Here is an 18,367-nt window from a genome sequence, read left to right on the forward strand (position 1 = left end):
TCAGAGATTTTAAGCAAAATGTATTTTCTGCAAAAAGTCAGCCATCCTACAATTGCATTCATGTTTCCATAATAACACATTTAGCAACACCTCACATTCACCAGGCGCTGTCCTCCCTAGATTGCAGTAGCCCTTCATCGTCGTGGCTCTCATAGGCATGCTCATTACCCCTGGGGAGTTAGGCAGGAGAAAGACCCACTGCCCACAGCTTACAGGAGAAGGAGCTGGGGCTCACGACAGGAGCCAAGTGGCTCAAGGCCCTGCTTTAAAAAAAGAGATCACCAATATTCAAAATAACTCCCCAACCAGCCACAATTCAAATAATACTCAATATTACTTAAGACATAGTACATTTTGCATCAGGAAACAGAAAGCACCCTATCTGAAAATTCAGGTCAATTTAGTCCAGGATAGAGACAGGAAGGCTGGGGGAGAATAATCATTTCTCAGCCTCTGGCTCGGTCTTAGTGTGGCCGAAAGAGTCCAAGTCTTCAGGGTGTGAGGTTTCTGACCCAGGTGTTTCATATAATTCCGGACCCATTTCTCCTTTGGGTTGGCACCGATGTCCTTGGCCAGTTTGGTTCTGAAGCTGTGGATGAAGGTGGGCTGGCAGGGTTAGGTGAAATGTTGGAGGGTTTTATCCAAGGGATGACTCATTAGGGATGACCAGGCCCACCTGCTGCAGGTGAGGGGCTGCCCTGGGACAGGAAGTCAGAGGGGTGTGGAAAGGAGAGGCCCTCTGGGGGTAGTTGCTGTTCTTGCCGCGCCCTGGGAGAAGCTGGCCTGGTATCCAGCAAAGCAACCACCCAAGTGTGAGCTGGCACCCATTCAGCGAGGAGGGTGTGGGAGGTTACCGGCCCTCTCTGGGCCTGTCCCTGATGTAATAATAGGAGGCTTTGGATTACATAGTCTGGTTGGATCTTATCCCCTGAGTATGACATCTCAAATTAGTCTATGTCTGTCTTGTGGGGCAGAACTTAGGATGGGGGGGATGGAAGAAAGGGAAGGGGTGAGATGAGGTGGGGAGGGTGGAGGGGAGCAGGGTTTTTCTACCTCCAGGACAGCTGCCTGTGGACACTGGCTACTGGTGCTTCCATAGCTCTTCAGCCTCTGCAAGGGGATCTTCTTAATGGTTAAATGGGAAACAGCAGGTGAACAGGTCGCGGAGTGCATCTAGAAATAACGTCACAGAGAAAAACCATTTGAGATGTCAGGCTTTTCTCAGCTTGAATGCTGCAGGGGAAGGAAAGCTAAGAGGTAGAAGTGGGTCTTCTCCACCCCAGGTCCAGTGTTCCTGCCCGCCGCCCCGTGAGGGGGTGGGACCGGGACATGTGGCTCGAGATTTTGAGGTTGATTCTGCATGTTGGGGACACGTCTTTGCTGACTGAGGGGGGCCAGAGTGACAGGTCCTGGATATGGCCCCCAACCTGCAGGGTTTGGGGCGATCAGCTGGGGTCAAAGAAAAGGCCCTGGATTTGCAGTAGGGTTTAGGCTTTATTCCGGTTCTGTGGTGTCCTGGAGGTGGGAGGGGGCAGGTAGGACGCCTGCTGTCGCCAACCTAGGCTTCTGCTTTCTGTCTCCAAAATTAGATGTTAAGACTCCAAGGACCCCGGATGCTCTGATAGTCTCCGAAGTGGGTCACTTTGGCTTAGGCCTTCCTAGAAGATGAGAAACATAGGGAAGGAGAGAGAGGAAGGGAAGGGGGGAGAAAGATTGAATTTACTTGGCTGAGCGAGCACCTGGGTGCTGATGGCAGCTGCTGTGGGCAGCAGACACAGAGGCGCTGTGGACACCTTCCTGTGGGAGGGGGAAGATGTGAGCTTCAGCCTAAGAGCTGTTGGTTTCTGGGTTTATCTCAGCCTCTTGGCAGCTCTGGCTGCCCTGCCTGCCTTTGTAGGTAGCAGGGAGGATGGGGGCCCCCAGAGGGATCGTTGCCTGGCCAGGGTACAGTCAAGTCAAGAAGAATCTACTAAGATTCTGAATTCTTAGTGTGTATCCTGAATCTACTAAGCTGGAGGCTGGGCTGCCAAAGAGTTTTCCAGGAAATGCAAGGCAAAAGCTGTGGCCTGTAGGAGGGTAGGCGCTGTTTCCTTCCAGCCGCCCAGACCACAGAGATGAAGACAGAACACAGATGTGCTGGCACTCACCCTAGTAAGTGATCCAAGGAGCTGCTTTCTCCAAAATGGAAAAGAAACCATAGAAAAGAACTCCTATGCTAAGGACTTTCCCCTATTACATATTTAGTCCTGACAAGGTAAGCGCTATTATTATCATGCCCATTTACAGATGGGGACACCGAGGGACAGAGAGATTAAATAACTTGCCCAACGTCTCATGGGGAGTGAGGGGTGACACTGGGAGAAAAAGCCAGTCTGTTTACATATAATCACCAAGAGAGTTTCATGTAGCTGATGTCTTTTTCCAAGGCAAGTTTTAGGTGGAAGTCTCATACTGGAGACAAATTAAAGCCAGCTTCTGGTGACCAGGTTCCTCCCATCACATACAGGTGCTCCCTTCTGCTACTCAGGCCCAGAGGGATACGGTTTGAAAACCACTGATTTGTCTAAGCCCCTTGTTTTCAGGAAAGATCATTGATAGGACAGGGTAGGGAGCGAAGCAATGAAGTGGGCTCTTTGTTCCTGAACCTGGCTCCCTCCTGCAAGGGGTCTGAGCTAGGAGCTTGGGGTGGGGGGGAGTGCCAATGAGCACGGTGGCAAGGAGGGAACAGCTTGGGCTGTGATAGAATACCTGGCAAGGCCCTTGGCCTGTGTGTTCCTATCCCCATGCTCATTCTTGGCTCCCAGACTTTGTTTACTTTTTGCACCTGCTTGGAATATTCTCCTGTCCACTTTCCATCCTTGCAAGTTTTTCTACTCTAGCAAAACAAGCCCAGTGATAGTAAAAGAAATGAAATAAAGAGCTATGGTTTGTGAAATAGGAAAGAATATGTAGACAAAGGGCTAAAGAAGCTCAAATTTGGTTCTTTGGCAAGCCTACGAAGAAGCTGAAACTCTCCTGAACTGACCATGAAAAAAGGAAAAAAGGCACCAGTAAGGGACATCACTACAGAGCCTGCAGACACCAAGAAGAAAATAAGAACCTTATGCCAATAACTTTAATTTAGAAGAAGTGGACGGATTTCTTAAAATCTAACTTACCGGATAGCAAGAAAAAATTTTTTTAAAATCCTCAAACTGTTTAAAAAAATTGAGTGAGTAATGGAAAACCTTCCCACAAAGCATCCTCCAGTCTCCAGAAGCTTTAACAGCTCTTCCACCAAGCATTCCAAGAATAAAGAATTCCAATCTTACACAATCACTTCCAGACAATAGCAAAAGTGTTCACTCTTCGACTCATTTTATAAGTCTTTGACATGAAAACTTCTCAGGAACCACAAAAGAAAAGATTTCAAGCTTGTCCCTGCAGACACACATTCCATTCTTTTGTGGATCACGTCAATGAGATTGCAGGTCTCCTGGCTTTGGGTTGGGTTTGGACATGGGGGAACCCTGCAGGGTGTTGGAAAGAGGGAGTAGTTAGGGTGAAGTACTGATTTCTCTGTTGCCTCCTTATACCTCTGCCTGGACGCAGCCCTCAACCAATGGTTTTCACTTCCTTTCCAGGTGGCCCTCTCCATGACTCTCTCCGTCCAGTTTTGGGGACCCACACTCTGTCCTTGCTCCGTCGGGTCCAAGGGTGGTCACCATGCTGTCACTAGCCTCAGAGTACCAAAGCAGCCCTATGCTTTCTCCACACCCAGCCCACATCTTGGTAAATAGCATTTTTATTAAACCCTCCTCAAATCATTCCAATTTCAGTGCCATCTATTTCTTCCTGACTGACATAGGTTTAGGTACGAGAAGTGGCTCCTGATAATAGACCTTCCAAATGGGATTCTGGAATTGGGTTGCTCATATATTTTAGGAGCATAATAATGGCACCTGCTGGCATCATGATTACTTAAATTATCACCAATAGTAGGATGGCAGACTGTGTTGTATCAAGCCCTCCAAGTGATTCTTAATGGCACTAAAATTTGAGAACCACGGGATTCCAGCATATCCCATGGCCATCTCTGATCTATAGTGAATACCCACCAGAGAGCTCTTAAGGACGCTGCCCTCCTCTCACGGCCCCATCAAAGCATGCCTTGGTAAAAAGGAAGTGTCCTCTGGCCTAGCCCGGGAGTGCAGTTAGGGATGGCTAGGCAGCTTGCACATAATAGATCCTTTTCAATAGACCCACTTCCCCGTGGCTTTAGATACCTTCCTAATGTCCCAGGGGAGTTCTGGCATTTCAACTTCATCAACTGCAGGCCTGTTTTAAAGTCCAGATTCCAATCAGCCAATCTAGCTAAATATTCACCATCCCCAAGTACTTGTGCTAGTGCATTGAATGCTGTATTCTGGATAAGCACGTTTATGCCAATGAATTTAACCAACTGAGTCTTGTATGTTATTATCCTCTTACAATCCACTCCTACACATGCACCCCAAACTTTTCTCCAAATTGAGTGAGTGGGGGGACATTCAAACACTTCCAGCTGAAGGGACTCCTGTCTGTCCTTCCCTCTGCTTCAGGACCTATTATCTTGTAAGAAAATATGTTTAGGAGCCTGGGGTCTGGAGTCAACCAGACATGGATTTAAGTCCTGTATTTGCCATTTACTGGTTATATGATTTGGAGCAAATTGCTTACCTCTCTGAGCCTCTAAGAGGAACTGATTGCTAATTATTACCTCACTGTGATGTTCTGAGAACCTAATAAGATAATGAATGCATGCAAAGTGTTCAGTCCTGTGCCAATAATTTCTATTTTGAAAAATTTTTATGTTCATTGAAGTATAGTTAATTTACAATGTTGTGTTAGTTTCTGGTATATAGCAAAGTGATTCAGTTTTATATATATATATGTTATTTTTCATATTCTTTCCCATTACGGTTTATTACAGGATATTGAATATAATTCCTTGTGCTATACAGTAGGACCTTGTTGTTTATTTATTTTACATATAGTAGTTTGTATCTACTAATCCCAAACTCCTAATTTATCCTTACCCCACCCCCTTTCCCCTTTGGTAACAAGGTTTGTTTTCTATGTCTGTGAGTCTGTTTCTGTTTTGTAAATAAGTTCATTTGTATCATATTTTAGATTCTACATATAAGTGATATCATATGGTATTTGTCTTTCTCTTTCTAACTTAATTCACTTAGTATCATCTCTAGGTCCATCCATGTTGCTGCAAATAGCATTATTTCATTGTTTTTTATGGCTGAGTAAAAAAAAAATATATATATATATTTATATATATAAAGGAGGAAAAGAGCAACCAAATCAATAAACAAATCTACCAATGATAATAAACTCTAAATACTAAACTAAGTTAAACATTAAACCAGAAACAAATTAGATGCAGAAAGCAAACCCCAAGTCTACAGTTGCTCCCAAAGTCCACCGCCTGAATTTTGGGATGATTCGTTGTCTATTCCGGTATTCCACAGATGCAGGTACATCAAGTTGATTGTGGAGCTTTAATCCGCTGCTTCTGAGGCTGCTGGGAGAGATTTCCCTTTTTCTTCTTTGTTCGCACAGCTCCCGGGGTTCAGCTTCGGATTTGGCCCCGCCTCTGCGTGTAGGTCGCCTGAGGGCGTCTGTTCTCCGCTCAGACAGGACGGGGTTAAAGGAGCCGCTGATCTGGGGGCTCTGGCTCACTCAGGCCGGGGGGAGGGAGGGGTACGGATGCGGGGCGAGCCTGCGGCGTCAGAGGCCGGCGTGATGTTGCAGCAGCCCGAGGCGCGCCGTGTGTTCTCCCGGGGAAGTTGTCCCCGGATCACGGGAGCCTGGCAGTGGCGGGCTGCACCGGCTCCCTGGAGGGGCGGTGTGGAGAGTGACCTGTGCTCACACACAGGCTTCTTGGTGGCGGCAGCAGCGGCCTTAGCGTCTCCTGCCCGTCTCTGGGGTCCGCGCTGATCGCCGCGGCTCGCGCCCACCTCTGGAGCTCGTTTAGGCGGCGCTCTGAATCCCCTCTCCTCGCGCACCAGGAAACAGGGAAGAAAAGGTCTCTTGCCTCTTCGGCAGCTGCAGACCTTTTCCCGGACTCCCTCCCGGCTAGCTGTGGCGCACTAGCCCCCTTCAGGCTGTGTTCACGCCGCCAACCCCAGTCCTCTCCCTGGGGTCTGACCTCCAAAGCCCGAGCCTCAGCTCCCAGCCCCCGCCCGCCCCGGCGGGTGAGCAGACAAGCCTCTCGGGCTGGTGAGTGCTGGTCAGCGCCGAGCCTCCGTGCGGGAAGTGCGGGAGTCTCTCCGCTTTGCCCTCCGCACCCCTGTGGCTGCGCTCTCCTCCGCGGCTCCGAAGCTTCCCCCCTCCGCCACCCGCAGTCTCCGCCCGCGAAGGGGCTCCTAGTGTGTGGAAACCTTTCCTCCTTCACGGCTCCCTCCCACTTGTGCAGGTCCCGTCCCTATTCTTTGGTCTCTGTGTTTTCTTTCTTCTTTTGCCCTACCCAGGTACATGGGGAGTTTCTTGCCTTTTGGGAGGTCTGAGGTCTTCTGCCAGCGTTCAGTAGGTGTTCTGTAGGGGTTGTTCCACATGTAGATGTATTTCTGATGTATTTGTGGGGAGGAAGGTGATCTCCACGTCTTACTGCTCCGCCATCTTGAAGGTCATATATATATATATACACACACACACACCACATCTTCTTTATCTATTCACTTGTTGATGGACATTTATGTTGCTTCCGTATCTTGGCTATTGTAAATAGTGCTGCTATGGACATTGGGGTACATGTATCTTTTCGAATTGGAGTTTTTTCCCAGATATATGCCCAGGAGTGGGATTGCTGGATCATATGGCAACTGTATTTTTAGTTTTGTAAGGAATCTCCATGCTGTTCTCCATAGTGGCTGTATCAATTTACATTCCCACCAACAGTGTAGGAGGGTTCCCTTTTCTCCACACCCTCTCCAGCATTTGTTATTTGTAGACTTTTAAATTATGGCCGTTCTGACCAGTGTGAGGTGATACCTCATTGTGATTTTGATTTGCATTTCTCTGATAATTAGCGCTGTTGAACATCTTTTCATGTGCCTATTGGCCATCTGGATATCCTATTTGGAGAAATGTCTATTTAGGTCTTCCACCCATCTTTTTTTTTTTTTTTTGAGCTCTATCCCTTGATCTGTATTCTGAGGTTGCACTATTTTACAAGAATGTTTATTTCAAAGAGGATAAAAAGAAACACCCAGAGAGCTGAAGGAGTGTGAATGCCTGATTACAGTCTTCTTTGGATAAAACAGAAACTTTGCTTCTGTGGTATGTGTGTTTAGGCAGATTAAATTCATGTTTGATCACAAACCCCAGGGTAGAAGGAAAATAAATATGTTCATGAAGACTAGGAGTTCCCAATGGGAGGAAGAGAAAAAAAATCATTAGCTAATACCCTGATGGCTGCCGTCTCTAGGAAAGTCTAGATAGATCTCACTATGGTACCCCTGTGCTCACAGACCCTCTTTGGATGGCTCCCCATCTCCCCAGAATATCCATGCTCCCAAGCATGGCACTCACGACCCTCCTATCTGAATCCAAAATATTTTCTCTTCCTCCTTCTCCTCTTGTACCCTCTCCTAAGTCACACAACAGAGGGCTTACCGTGTCCCAACACCTTCTGAGCTTTGCTGCCTGAGGGCCTTCGTCCCTCCCCTTCTTTACCTGTTGGAAAATGCTAATCAATATTTAAAGCCCAATTGAAATGGCTAAATCCCCTCTAAGTCATTTCCTAGCACCTTGCTTCTGCCCATTTTTTGACTGGGTTGTTTGTTTTTTTGTTATTGAGTTGTTTGAGCTGTTGGTATGTTTTGGAAATTAAGCCCTGTCTGTCGCATTGTTTGCAAATATTTTCTCCCATTCCGTAGGCTCTCTATTCATTTTGTTTATGGTTACCTTTTGCAAAAGCTAATAAGTTTGATGAGGTCCCATTTGTTTACTTTTGCTTTTATTTTTATTGCCTTGGGAGACTGACCTAAGAAAACATTGCTACGATTTGTGTCCGAGACTGTTTTGCCTGTGTTCTCTTCTAAGAGTTTTATGGTATCACGTCTTATATTTAAGCCTTTAAGCCATTTTGAGTTTATTTTTGTGTATGGTGTGAGGGTGTGTTCTAACTTCATTGGTTTACATGCAGCTGTCCAGCTTTCCCAACACCACTTGCTGAAGAGACCGTCTTGTTTTCATTGTATATTCTTGCCTCCTTTGTCAAAGATTAATTGACCAACTGACCGTAGGAGTGTGGGTTTATTTCTAGGCTCTCTATTCTGTTAGACTTAGATTTTCTTGATGGGTGTGGGGACCATGTCCCTTTTAGGAAGGGCCCTGCCATGCCAGGTTGACAGATGAAATACAGGATGTTTAGTTAAATTTAAATTTCAGATAAACAATGACTTTTTTGTGTGTGTAAATATACTCTTGGCAATATTTTTGCTAAATCTGTAAACCCATAGGTCTGTACTGTAAATCATCTCCAAACTTTCCCCCAGAGGGGCCTGCTGCCATATAACCAGAGTGACTCTGCAATGGGAAAAGAAATATTGACATCTTCTGGGATTATTTGATGATAGCTCTAAATGGATGATATTCTCGAGACACCTGAAAAGCCACTCGCTTACCAGTCAGAAAGGGAGCTTTTGGAGGTTCTAAATCAGTTCTTCAGGTATATGAAGAGAAGAAGTTCAGCTAGCTCTTTTCCAGCTCAATGAACTTTATAGAATAGAAGCCTCAAAAACTATAGAATCCTGTGATTTTAGACACATTCTTTTGCTGTAGAGCCTTAGCACCCAAGTGTCCTGCAATCTGTCTCCAATAGCCCCGGACAATCTTAATGCCTTACCATCTAAGATCCTATCAGTAGAGTTAACTTCACTCTGCAATGTTGTGGTTTTCAGGGGTGTGTTTACCTGCTGATGTCTATTCTCCAGGAATAACTTATTGGGAAGCCCTGATATATACCCGATGAAAACTACAACTGCTCAAGGAAGCAGAGCTGGGGAACCCTGTACTCAGACTTCTCCGTCCATCTTCTTTCACTGTTTAAGCCTCTGAGGAATATTGAGACAGTGCAACCTTTCCATTTTATAGAACAGGTATCTGGCTGCTGGGGTGACTAATGAAAAGAGGAGGGAGACGTGCTAGCTGGCACTCTCTGCCCCTCAGACGGGGTCTCTCCAGAGAAAGGCAAGCCTGCAGAGAAAGGGAATATTTCCATTGTGACCGTGGAGGAGGGAAGTCCGTCCACCACTACTGAACACCGTGCAAGACCACTTGCCTCACTTCTTCCTTCACATCACCTTCTTTCTTATCTCGGTCTTTGCTTATAATATCCCATCCACTTACAACATTCATCTTTCCATCTGGTGCGTACAGGAATTATGTGAGGTCTGGCTTACATTGTGTCTGGCTTCACAGATTTCATAGGGGACCAAACGTGCTCTGAAATGGATGGCTGACGACCTTCCAGCTCAAGCCCTCCTACTTCTACTCTAGAAAACAGATTTATCTTTCTGGTCACGCTCTGCACCAGCATATAGTAAAAAATGAATACTTACCAATGATCCAAGGAGCCTAAAAAGACACAAGGGTTCTCCTCTGTGGGAAGATTATCATGTAATTGATTTTCTGAGCCAGACAGGGGCGAGGCAGAATTGTCCTGGGCAAACTGAGGTGTGCAGTCTCCCTACCCACTGGGGTCTTAGCATTTTGCCTGTTGTTGCATTGCTAATTCAGGTGTTTATAGTTTTTAGTTTCTGCTGTCCTCCCTTTGGGGGAGACTCCCAGGATGAATGCCTGAGGCTGCCCCTTCCCACGACTAAATAAAAAATGCAGGCAGAAAAAACTTTGTATTTGGCACACCCTGGTGCAGTGGCCAAAGAAGCGGAAGTTCTTCTGTCCACAAGCGAGTGGACCCAAATTTGATTCGGTAACAGATTTTCCTCCTAATTCAATGTAATCCCAATTAAAATCCAAGCAAGAATTTTGTGGAGATTGATAAGCTGATTCTTTTTAAAGGAGAAATAAAAAACCAAAAATAGCTATGACAACTTTAAAGAAGAACAAAGTTGTAGGACTTACACTCCCAGATGTTAACAGTTTTTAGAAAGCAATAGTCATTATGACATGGTGCCATCGTTCCAAGAATGGATGATATGTCAAGGGAACAGATTAAAGAGTGCAGAAATAGAACCATACATATATTGATATTGGATATTACCAACGTTTGCACTGTGGAGTAGTTAAGAAAAAATACTCTTTTGAATAACTGATGCTGAATCAATGGGATATTTATAAGGAAAAATAAAATCTTGATCGCTAACTTTCAGCATACCCAAAAATCAAGTTAAGGTGGATTGTAGTTCTAAATGTGAACAACAAAAAATAACGCTTTTTGAAGATAATGTAAGAGAATAACTTTGTGACATCTGGTTAAAAAAAGTTTTCTTTAACAGAAAACAAAAGCACTAACCATAAAGGAACATATTGATAAATGAACTATTTTAATATTAGGAAGCTGTATTTCCTGTTAGGAAGGTCAACAAGATGGGGGTTCCCCATCCTAGCCTCTCCCTATCCACACACGCAGTGCAAGGCCTGAAACTAACTCTAGCCACTGAGGTCTCTTTGCCATTCCCCAATCCCTCTGGCCTTTTCCTTATTTGAGGCCTTTGCTCTAAGTATCCCCCTCCTTGGATGCTCTTAACCCCACCTCTCTCTGGTAAATCAGCAAAGGCCTATCTTGGGCCAACTATCCTCTGGCCTCTGCCCAGGGATACTCATTAGTACATGATGAGGAAGTCCTGATGGGGGTGTTGAGTCTCTTTCCCCACCGTAATGGCACCCTCAACAGTGCCAGCATTGCACCAAGCACACAGTGGCACTCAGTAGAAGATGCTGAACTGAAATACATTTCTCTCCCAAGAGACATATACAGAGAAGCTCCAACTCAATAGAGTTAAAAACTAGGCTCTGATCTACTTAGTCGTTGAAGATTGAGACAGAATTTTCTCTTAGGCCAATTAATTACATTTGAACCTGTTGCCTAAGAACAATTCAACACATGTATGCAGCACCCTGATCCTGTATCTCTCTAGTTACCTACATCTTGGTCTTTGTAAGCCCTTCCGTGGAAATAAATAAATAAATCAAATCAAATCAAATCAGGAAGCTGTATCATCAAAAGGCAAAACAGGAGTGAAAAATAAAATGACAGATTATGAGAAGATATTTCAATTCACATGTCTGTCAAAAGATTCCTCTTCAGAAGATAGAAAGTACGTCTACAAATTCATAATAAAAAGACAGGCAATCTAAAAATAGACAAGATCCAAATCTAAACAATTAAAAATGGGCAAAGGATATGAAGTGGACCTTCATAAAAGAAGATATCCAATAAACATTTAAATAGATGTTCAACCTCATCTGTCAGGAGTAAAATGCAAATTTAAACCATAAGTATGTGGAATTATACACATAATCATTATGGCTAACTTAAAAAGAATGACAGTACCAAGTGTTGAAATACCAAATATGGAATAACTCAAACTCTCATACGTTGCTGGTAGGAGTGAATATAAACTGGTGGCATAGCTTTGGAAAATATTTAGCCATATCTGGAAAAGTGTTTGGTGGTTGAGTATATGCTTAGTATATGCGTGTCCTATCATCCATGTGTGTATATCTATCTCTCTCTCTCTCTCTCTCTCTCTCTCTCTCTCTCTATCAATCTATCTATCCATCTATCTACCTGTCTATCTTTATCTATCTGTCTGTCTATCAATCTATCTATCTATCTATATGTACCATCTACCTGTAAAACCTCAAGTTCACACTGATACCTCCAATTGCAGTCCAACACCACAGGGTTTTTCTAGCTTCCAACATTCCATATTTTTCTATGGAAGTTTCTCCAACAGTAAGGGAGCTGGCTTCCATTATCTTCAACACATTTACTTATTTGCTAAATCCTTCTTTATGTCACCATTCTCCTAGCTACGTGGCTAACTCAGTCCTCGTCCTGTTGACCCTGACTTGTGGGCTGACCTGTTGAACCCAGTTCTACCAAACATGCTGGTTGAGTCCACAGTCTTGGCCCCAGCCCTGGTCCCAGAGAACATACTGGGTGAATCCCTGATCTTGGTCCCAGCCCCAGCCTTGGTAAACACACCAACCAAATGCCCAGCTAAATCCCTGGCCCTGGGCCAGCGAACTTGCCTGTTGAAATCTACGCATTGACTGGGGGAAGGAGACCAAATAGTGACTGTATAAAACAATGAATCAATACGGCAGAGCCTGAGATGAGAACTTCTCTCATACATAGCTCCTTCGGGAAGTGATCCCAGGGATCAGGACTGAGAGGCAGCCGAGTGAGATGGAAAAGGAGGAGAAACGAACAGAAGCATGCAGAATCAAGGTCAGTATAGTGGGCGATGGGGATAGCTTCTCCTGAACTGACTGATGTGCCTGCAGAATGGCTCCCAGAATCAGCCGCTGGAAGGAAGGGTGGCAGAAGCATTTAAACTGCATTGGTGGAAAGTTGTCACCCAGAGTGTTCACTGCCCCGCACTTCTGAGCCTCAGGCAAATGTGCAGGTTGAGCCAACCCTGACCTGAGATGACACCCAAGGGGGAGCCTGTGTGCAGAAAGCAAGAAGTGAAGAGACACAGAGCAGTTGTTGAGAGAGTGAAATGAGTCCAAGCCCGCAGCAAGCTCCCTGCCCGAGCCCAGGGTGAAATCAGAGGAGAGCCCAAGAGGATGCTTGTCAGCTTCAAGTGACCTCACCAGTTCTTTGCCCCCAGTTGACAAGGGAATGAATTGTGCTCACAGATATGAACCCATTAATGGAAGGATGTGTTTTACTTTTTTAAAAAAACTTTAAAATTTATATTGGGGTATAGCCAATTAACAATGTTGTGAAAATTTCAGGGGCACAGCAAAGTGACTCAGCCATACGTATACGTGTATCCATTCTCCCCAAACTCCCCTGCCATCCAGGCTGCAACATAACATTGAGCAGAGTTCCCTGTGTTATACGGTAGGTCCTTGTTGGTTATCCATTTTAAATGTAGCAGTGTGTACATGTCAATCCCAAACTCCCTAACTATCCTTTCCATCCCACCCTTCCCTCTGGTAACCATAAGTTCATTCTCTAAGGTCTGTGAGTCTGTTTCTGTTTTGTAAATACGTTCATTTGTATCATTTCTTTTTAGATTCCGCATATAAGGCATATCATACGATATTTCTCTTTCTCTGCCTGACTTACTTCACTCAGTATGACAACCTTTAGGTCCATCCATGTTGCTGCAAATGGCATTGTTTCATTCTTTTTAGTGGCTGAGTAATATTCCATTGTATATAAGTACCACATCTTCTTTATCCATTCCTTTGTTGATGGACATTTAGTTTGCTTCCGTGTCTTGGCTTGTAAACAGTGCTGGGGTGCGTGTATCCTTTCAGACAATGTTTTTCTCTGGATATATACCCAGGAGTGGGATTGCAAGGTCATATGCTAGCTCTGTTTTTATGGGGATTTTCAAAACATTAATATTCAAGTGAAGGCACATAAAACATCAATAACTTAAATAAGATGACATATCACTTAACACATTTATGTTTAATGTCATTAACAAAGTTCACTGTGATTTGAAATACAACGACATAATCCCAGAGTGCCTCTGGTTAACGCTCGGGGAAAACAAATAGATTGTGTCTTGTGCTGTAGCCTGGTGCCAGTTTAGGGTGAGTCTCTTGCCTTTGGAATTTAGGATTTGTGTCTAGGTGTTCATGAAACCCTGGGCCCAGATCTCCGGAGCCAGCTTGACCTTGAGGCTGTGGAAGAGAGCGGTGAGAACTGGATGGAGCCTACTGTGGTTGGAAAGCACTCCTTTTGCCCAGCTGACATTTAGATGCCTTATTTAGATGCCTGGGGTTTAGGTGTGCTACCTTGGACTTCAATGGAAAGCTTATCTTCAGACAGGTTATATACCTGACTTGCAGGTGTTTGCCATTAGGCTGGGCTCCTGGCTGGCTCAGTGGTTTTAATTCTAGGCACTTTCTTCCTGGTCCTACCCTAGCCAACAGATGTGGCCAAGTTCCCAGGAGACATGGCTCCTAGAGCAGGAGAGAGCTTATGAGGTTGTCTGCCAGATCCTCTCACTTCCTGCCTGTGACACAGAACAACTTCCACTTTTGTATGGGGCATCTTAATGCCAGAGAGAGAAATTGACTTGCTGTAAGTGACTCAGAGAGTCAGGGTCAGTTCTGGGATCAGAGCCCAAGTCTCTTGCCTTGCTATGTTTCCATGTTTCTACTGGAATCATGGTATTTCTCCAACCAATGACAGCCCCCCTCGACTTGGGTCAGCAGGACAATAATCTTCTTTCCCTTAATGAGGGGTCTGGTCTTTGTGTCTTGGTACTGTGGGCCTCATGTCTGAAAAAGGAGCCAGCTATGCTCACGAAGTACAAGAGAATCTTGACCTTAAGAGGCTATTAAGGAAAGGAGAGTCCATGCCTTCAAGTGGATTTTGCAAATTCTTGAGATTGGGGTTTGAGGGTATAGTGATAGAGATGAATTCATTCTGTGTCTCAAGGGTGCAAGCCCTGTAGATATTGGTTTGCAAGATTATAAGAGAAGGGTCTGTGTCTTGGTCAGTTATTCTCAACCTTCTACAACATTTAACCTATCACTCTTTCTGGCCCATTCTTCCTCACTTCATCTCCACTCCCACCCTGTACCATTTATGTCCCCATCATTTCCCCTGCACCATGGCGGCAGCCTGCTCTCAGGCCTCTATCTCTCACACTCCATCCTGTCCTCAGATACTAGGTTATTCTTCCTGATGCTCGCCTCTGAATGTGATATTCTCCTTCTCTCCTATTTCAAAACTTTCGGTGCATCTCTATTACCTGCTGACTTCCCAATCTGAAATTCAAGAGCCCCTACAACCTGGTTCTAACCTGCATTTCTAAAACTCTGACTCCTCTTTCTTCCCAGAGCCCAGCCAGATGGGATTCCTTCCTCTGGCCCACTCCCCTCATCTCCCTCCTGTATCAGTTCTGAAGAATCCTTTCATTTCCCATCATATTCGAATCTCTCAAGACCAGTCCTGTTGAAGACTCATCTCCAGTAAAGAACCTTAAGTGGACCTCTAAGTTATAGACATCTAGTTTCCTGTTAGACTCAGTTTCATTTCTGGGATATTACTCTGGGTTTGAGAATTAATTAGATGGAGAAAACCTGGGGCTATGGAGAAAAGTTTGAAGACTGTTGCAAGAGATCAAGAGAGAGACCAGGCAAAGGTAAGTGTGGAGAGAAAAGCAATAGGAATCTAGATTCTATTAAATAAGGGCAGGTGATTTAGGGACTGGAGCCACAGGGCTGGAACAGTCTGGTCTGGTCCTTCTAGGTTCTCCCTAATCCTCAGCTGAGTCCAAAAGACTCAATTTAGAGGATGACCCTCACACTCCAAATTGTCACTCATTGCTGCCATTTTCTCCCTTCCTGCCAAATGTTACCCCATGCAAAATAAGACCAAGTAGTTTAAAATTATATATATTTTTTGTTTGAAAAATTCCATAGTCATTTAATAACATTAATTTCCATCACAATACTACATAGCACACATCGACTTACAGGAGCACTGATTTCCTAAGAATCCAAAGGTGTTTCACTCTGATGATCGGTGGAAGGACCTCAAGATACTACAGGCATGTAGGAGGGAGAACAGTGCCATCTTACCATGAACTTAATTGAGCTCACAAAGGAAAACTCATCACCGAATGCTGTGTTTTTACATTCACTAGGATTTATGGCAGATAAAGTTAAAACATCAATAACTTAAATATAATTAAATATTGTTTAAGAAACTATGTGTTTTAAATTATTAAACAAAGAACTTCTTTTTGGACATTATAATAAAATAATACAGCTGGGGAAGGTTGGGGGGGGGAAATAAATAAGATTTTCCAAGGCTCTGACTGTCTCTCAGTCCAGGTACGAAGGTTCAAGCCTTCAGGGCTTGGGACTTTTGATCCAGGAGCTTTATGGAATTCTGGACCCACTTCTGCATGGGGTCAGCACAGACCTCCTTGTCCGCTTTGGTCTTGAAGCTGTGGGGAAAAGAAGGCACAGTTAAATGGAGTGTCTTGAGGATTTTGCCCAGGAGTTTGGCCCGTTGGCCCCTGAACATGATTAGCCCTTGCTCCCTGGGTGAGGAGCCTGGATGGGGACCTGAAGAAGGGGAAATGGGAGGAAGAGGCCTCTCTTCCAGAAAGGAAGTTCTGTTGTTACTGCTCCAGGGGAAGCCTTCCTTTAGCTCCTGGCTAAAGGAACTTGGATGATCTGACCAAGCTTCCAGAAGAGCCTGGAGCGAGTATGGATTCCTTCTCATGGGCTTCATTTGTCTATGGGGTAAAGGGTCCTTTGGATTAGATGGCATATTTATCTGACTCATTTGGAAGTATTGAACTTTTGGCTGACGGTGCCCGGGCATGGTCCACTCACATCACAGCTTCCTGGGGACACCAGCTGTTGGTGATTCTCGTGTAGCTGTCCAGCTTCTTGAAGGGGATCTTCCTACTGATCACAGTAAAGCAGCAAGTGATTGGGATGGAAACTGAATCTGAAAAACATTTTGCAAAGCATCAGAGAGTTATAATGTACTGTAAGCCTGCATTTGTAAGAGAAGAAGGAGAAGGTAGAAGACAAAGCAAATACACAAGTTCTAACTAAGACCTACCATTCCCTATTTCAGAGCTTTGGTCCAGATCCCATAGATAAAATGTTATCTGTGAGTCAATTTCCTCTGCTGAACTATGGGGCCCCTCATTGTTGACTGCAGATGGAGAAATCTTGAGTAACCAGATTAATCCTTGTAGCGTGATTCGGAGGGTCTACAGATCCAAAACCTCTGACCCTGGGAAGATAAGTTCTAAGACCTTGCTTCCCAGGTATTTGTCCCCATGGGCTTAGAGCCAACCTATGTCACATGCTGAGATGCCACTGGGTCCTTATTCTCCTTACACAGCCACCCTTCTGGAAGCTACCCTGGACCATAATCCAACATTTGAAACCTCCAGCAAGGGTTTCGTCCTCTCTACTACTGCCCGAACTGTCCTTCCTGCCCACAGTGAGAAATGGTTCTTCCTTCTGTGCCACATCTCCAAACAAGGTGAGGATTGTTGAGATAGCAGCTACATTTAATGTCCCAAAGCTGGTGTCGAGAAAGATCGTGGAGCCTGGTTCCAGTGGCCTGGGCTTCTAGTTCTGGTTCTGCCTCTGACCAGTTGTGACATGCCAGCTCTTCTTAATTCCTCTCTGGATTTCATTCTCTCCATCTTTTTAATGTAGGCTATGCAGCAAGCATGGGATGACACGCTGGGTGTTAGTGCCTGGGGTAGTTAAAATGTTAAGGCTTAAGAAGAGAGGGGGCTTACCTGGCTGAGCGAGCACCTGGGTGCTGAAGGCAGCTGCTGTGAGCAGCAGACACAGGAGGGCTGCAGAGACCTTCATATCGGAGGGTGAGCACGGGAGCTTCAGCCTGATGGAGGTTTCTGAGCTGGTCTCAGCTTCTCTGCAACTCTGACTCATCTGGCTGATCTGCCTGCCTTTTATAGGGAGCAGAGCACATGGGCAGGGTCGTGTTTAAGGAAGGATAAAATAGGCCCCTAAATGTGGTGAGTAGGTACCAGATCCTGGTGATGATTTCCAGACACCGAGAAAAGGAAGTTGTGCAGTTTCCATCATTTGTTTAGACTCTGGGGCAGTGGTGGAAGAGTATGTGGTTATGCCCAGTAAAGCGTAGGAAGTGACCTTATTGGCCTATTAAGGGCTCTGATTTCTTTGAAATGGAACATGATCTCTTGGAAAGGAAGAGTAGAAGCTGAGTTGCTAACGGAGTGAAGAGAACCAAGTGCCTGACCCTCCCCATGTCCCGGGAGGTCTGGGATGGGGCCCTAAGGCTTTGCCTGGTCTCTTTATCAGATTCGTGTCCCTGCCATCCTAAATCAGTCAGGGTCCTTTAGAACCTCATACAGGTAGCTTGATAGAACCTTAGCAGAATGACAGAATCCAGGAATCTTCAAGTCTTAATGCCCTGGAATGTTCTGTTGTAGAGCCTAGGAATTGGGCGGCAAATACCAATCTTTTAGGGTGGTGATTTCCAAATATTTTATCTAGACACTAAAGTTTCTTTCCAAGTGAAATGATACGTGGAAGCCCAATATATCATGCAGATTCAGGTAGAATGGGTCTGTTTGAAAAAGGTCTTTTGCTTTTGGTGTCAAATCTTTTGCCCATTTAAAAAATTGTTTTTTTTTTTTTCTTA

The 18,367-nt window shown here is 44.9% G+C and overlaps 1 protein-coding gene across 4 annotated transcripts; it reads right to left on the bottom strand.

Moving 5' to 3' along the window:
• On the bottom strand, positions 1-17,610 carry LOC132355410 (C-C motif chemokine 8). 4 transcript variants are annotated; one of them, XR_009499602.1, is made up of 4 exons: positions 5,426-6,635; positions 3,159-3,509; positions 1,054-1,173; positions 1-589 (listed from the first exon to the last, which is right to left on the bottom strand). XR_009499602.1 is itself a non-coding variant. In XM_059907738.1 (3 exons), exons 1-3 carry the CDS (start codon positions 17,551-17,553, stop codon positions 391-393), a joined length of 393 nt encoding a protein of 130 aa, XP_059763721.1. In that variant the 5' UTR covers positions 17,554-17,610; the 3' UTR covers positions 1-390. The 4 variants fall into 4 exon arrangements, 2 of the variants coding, with proteins under 2 accessions (XP_059763721.1, XP_059763720.1); XR_009499603.1 differs by lacking the exon at positions 3,159-3,509; XM_059907738.1 differs by lacking the exons at positions 1,054-1,173; positions 3,159-3,509; positions 5,426-6,635 and adding exons at positions 16,546-16,663; positions 17,478-17,610.
• Positions 17,611-18,367: the final 757 nt, after the last annotated feature.

This window comes from Balaenoptera ricei, chromosome 20 (genome assembly GCF_028023285.1).
Source record: "Balaenoptera ricei isolate mBalRic1 chromosome 20, mBalRic1.hap2, whole genome shotgun sequence".
In the NCBI taxonomy this organism is placed as follows: domain Eukaryota; kingdom Metazoa; phylum Chordata; class Mammalia; order Artiodactyla; family Balaenopteridae; genus Balaenoptera; species Balaenoptera ricei.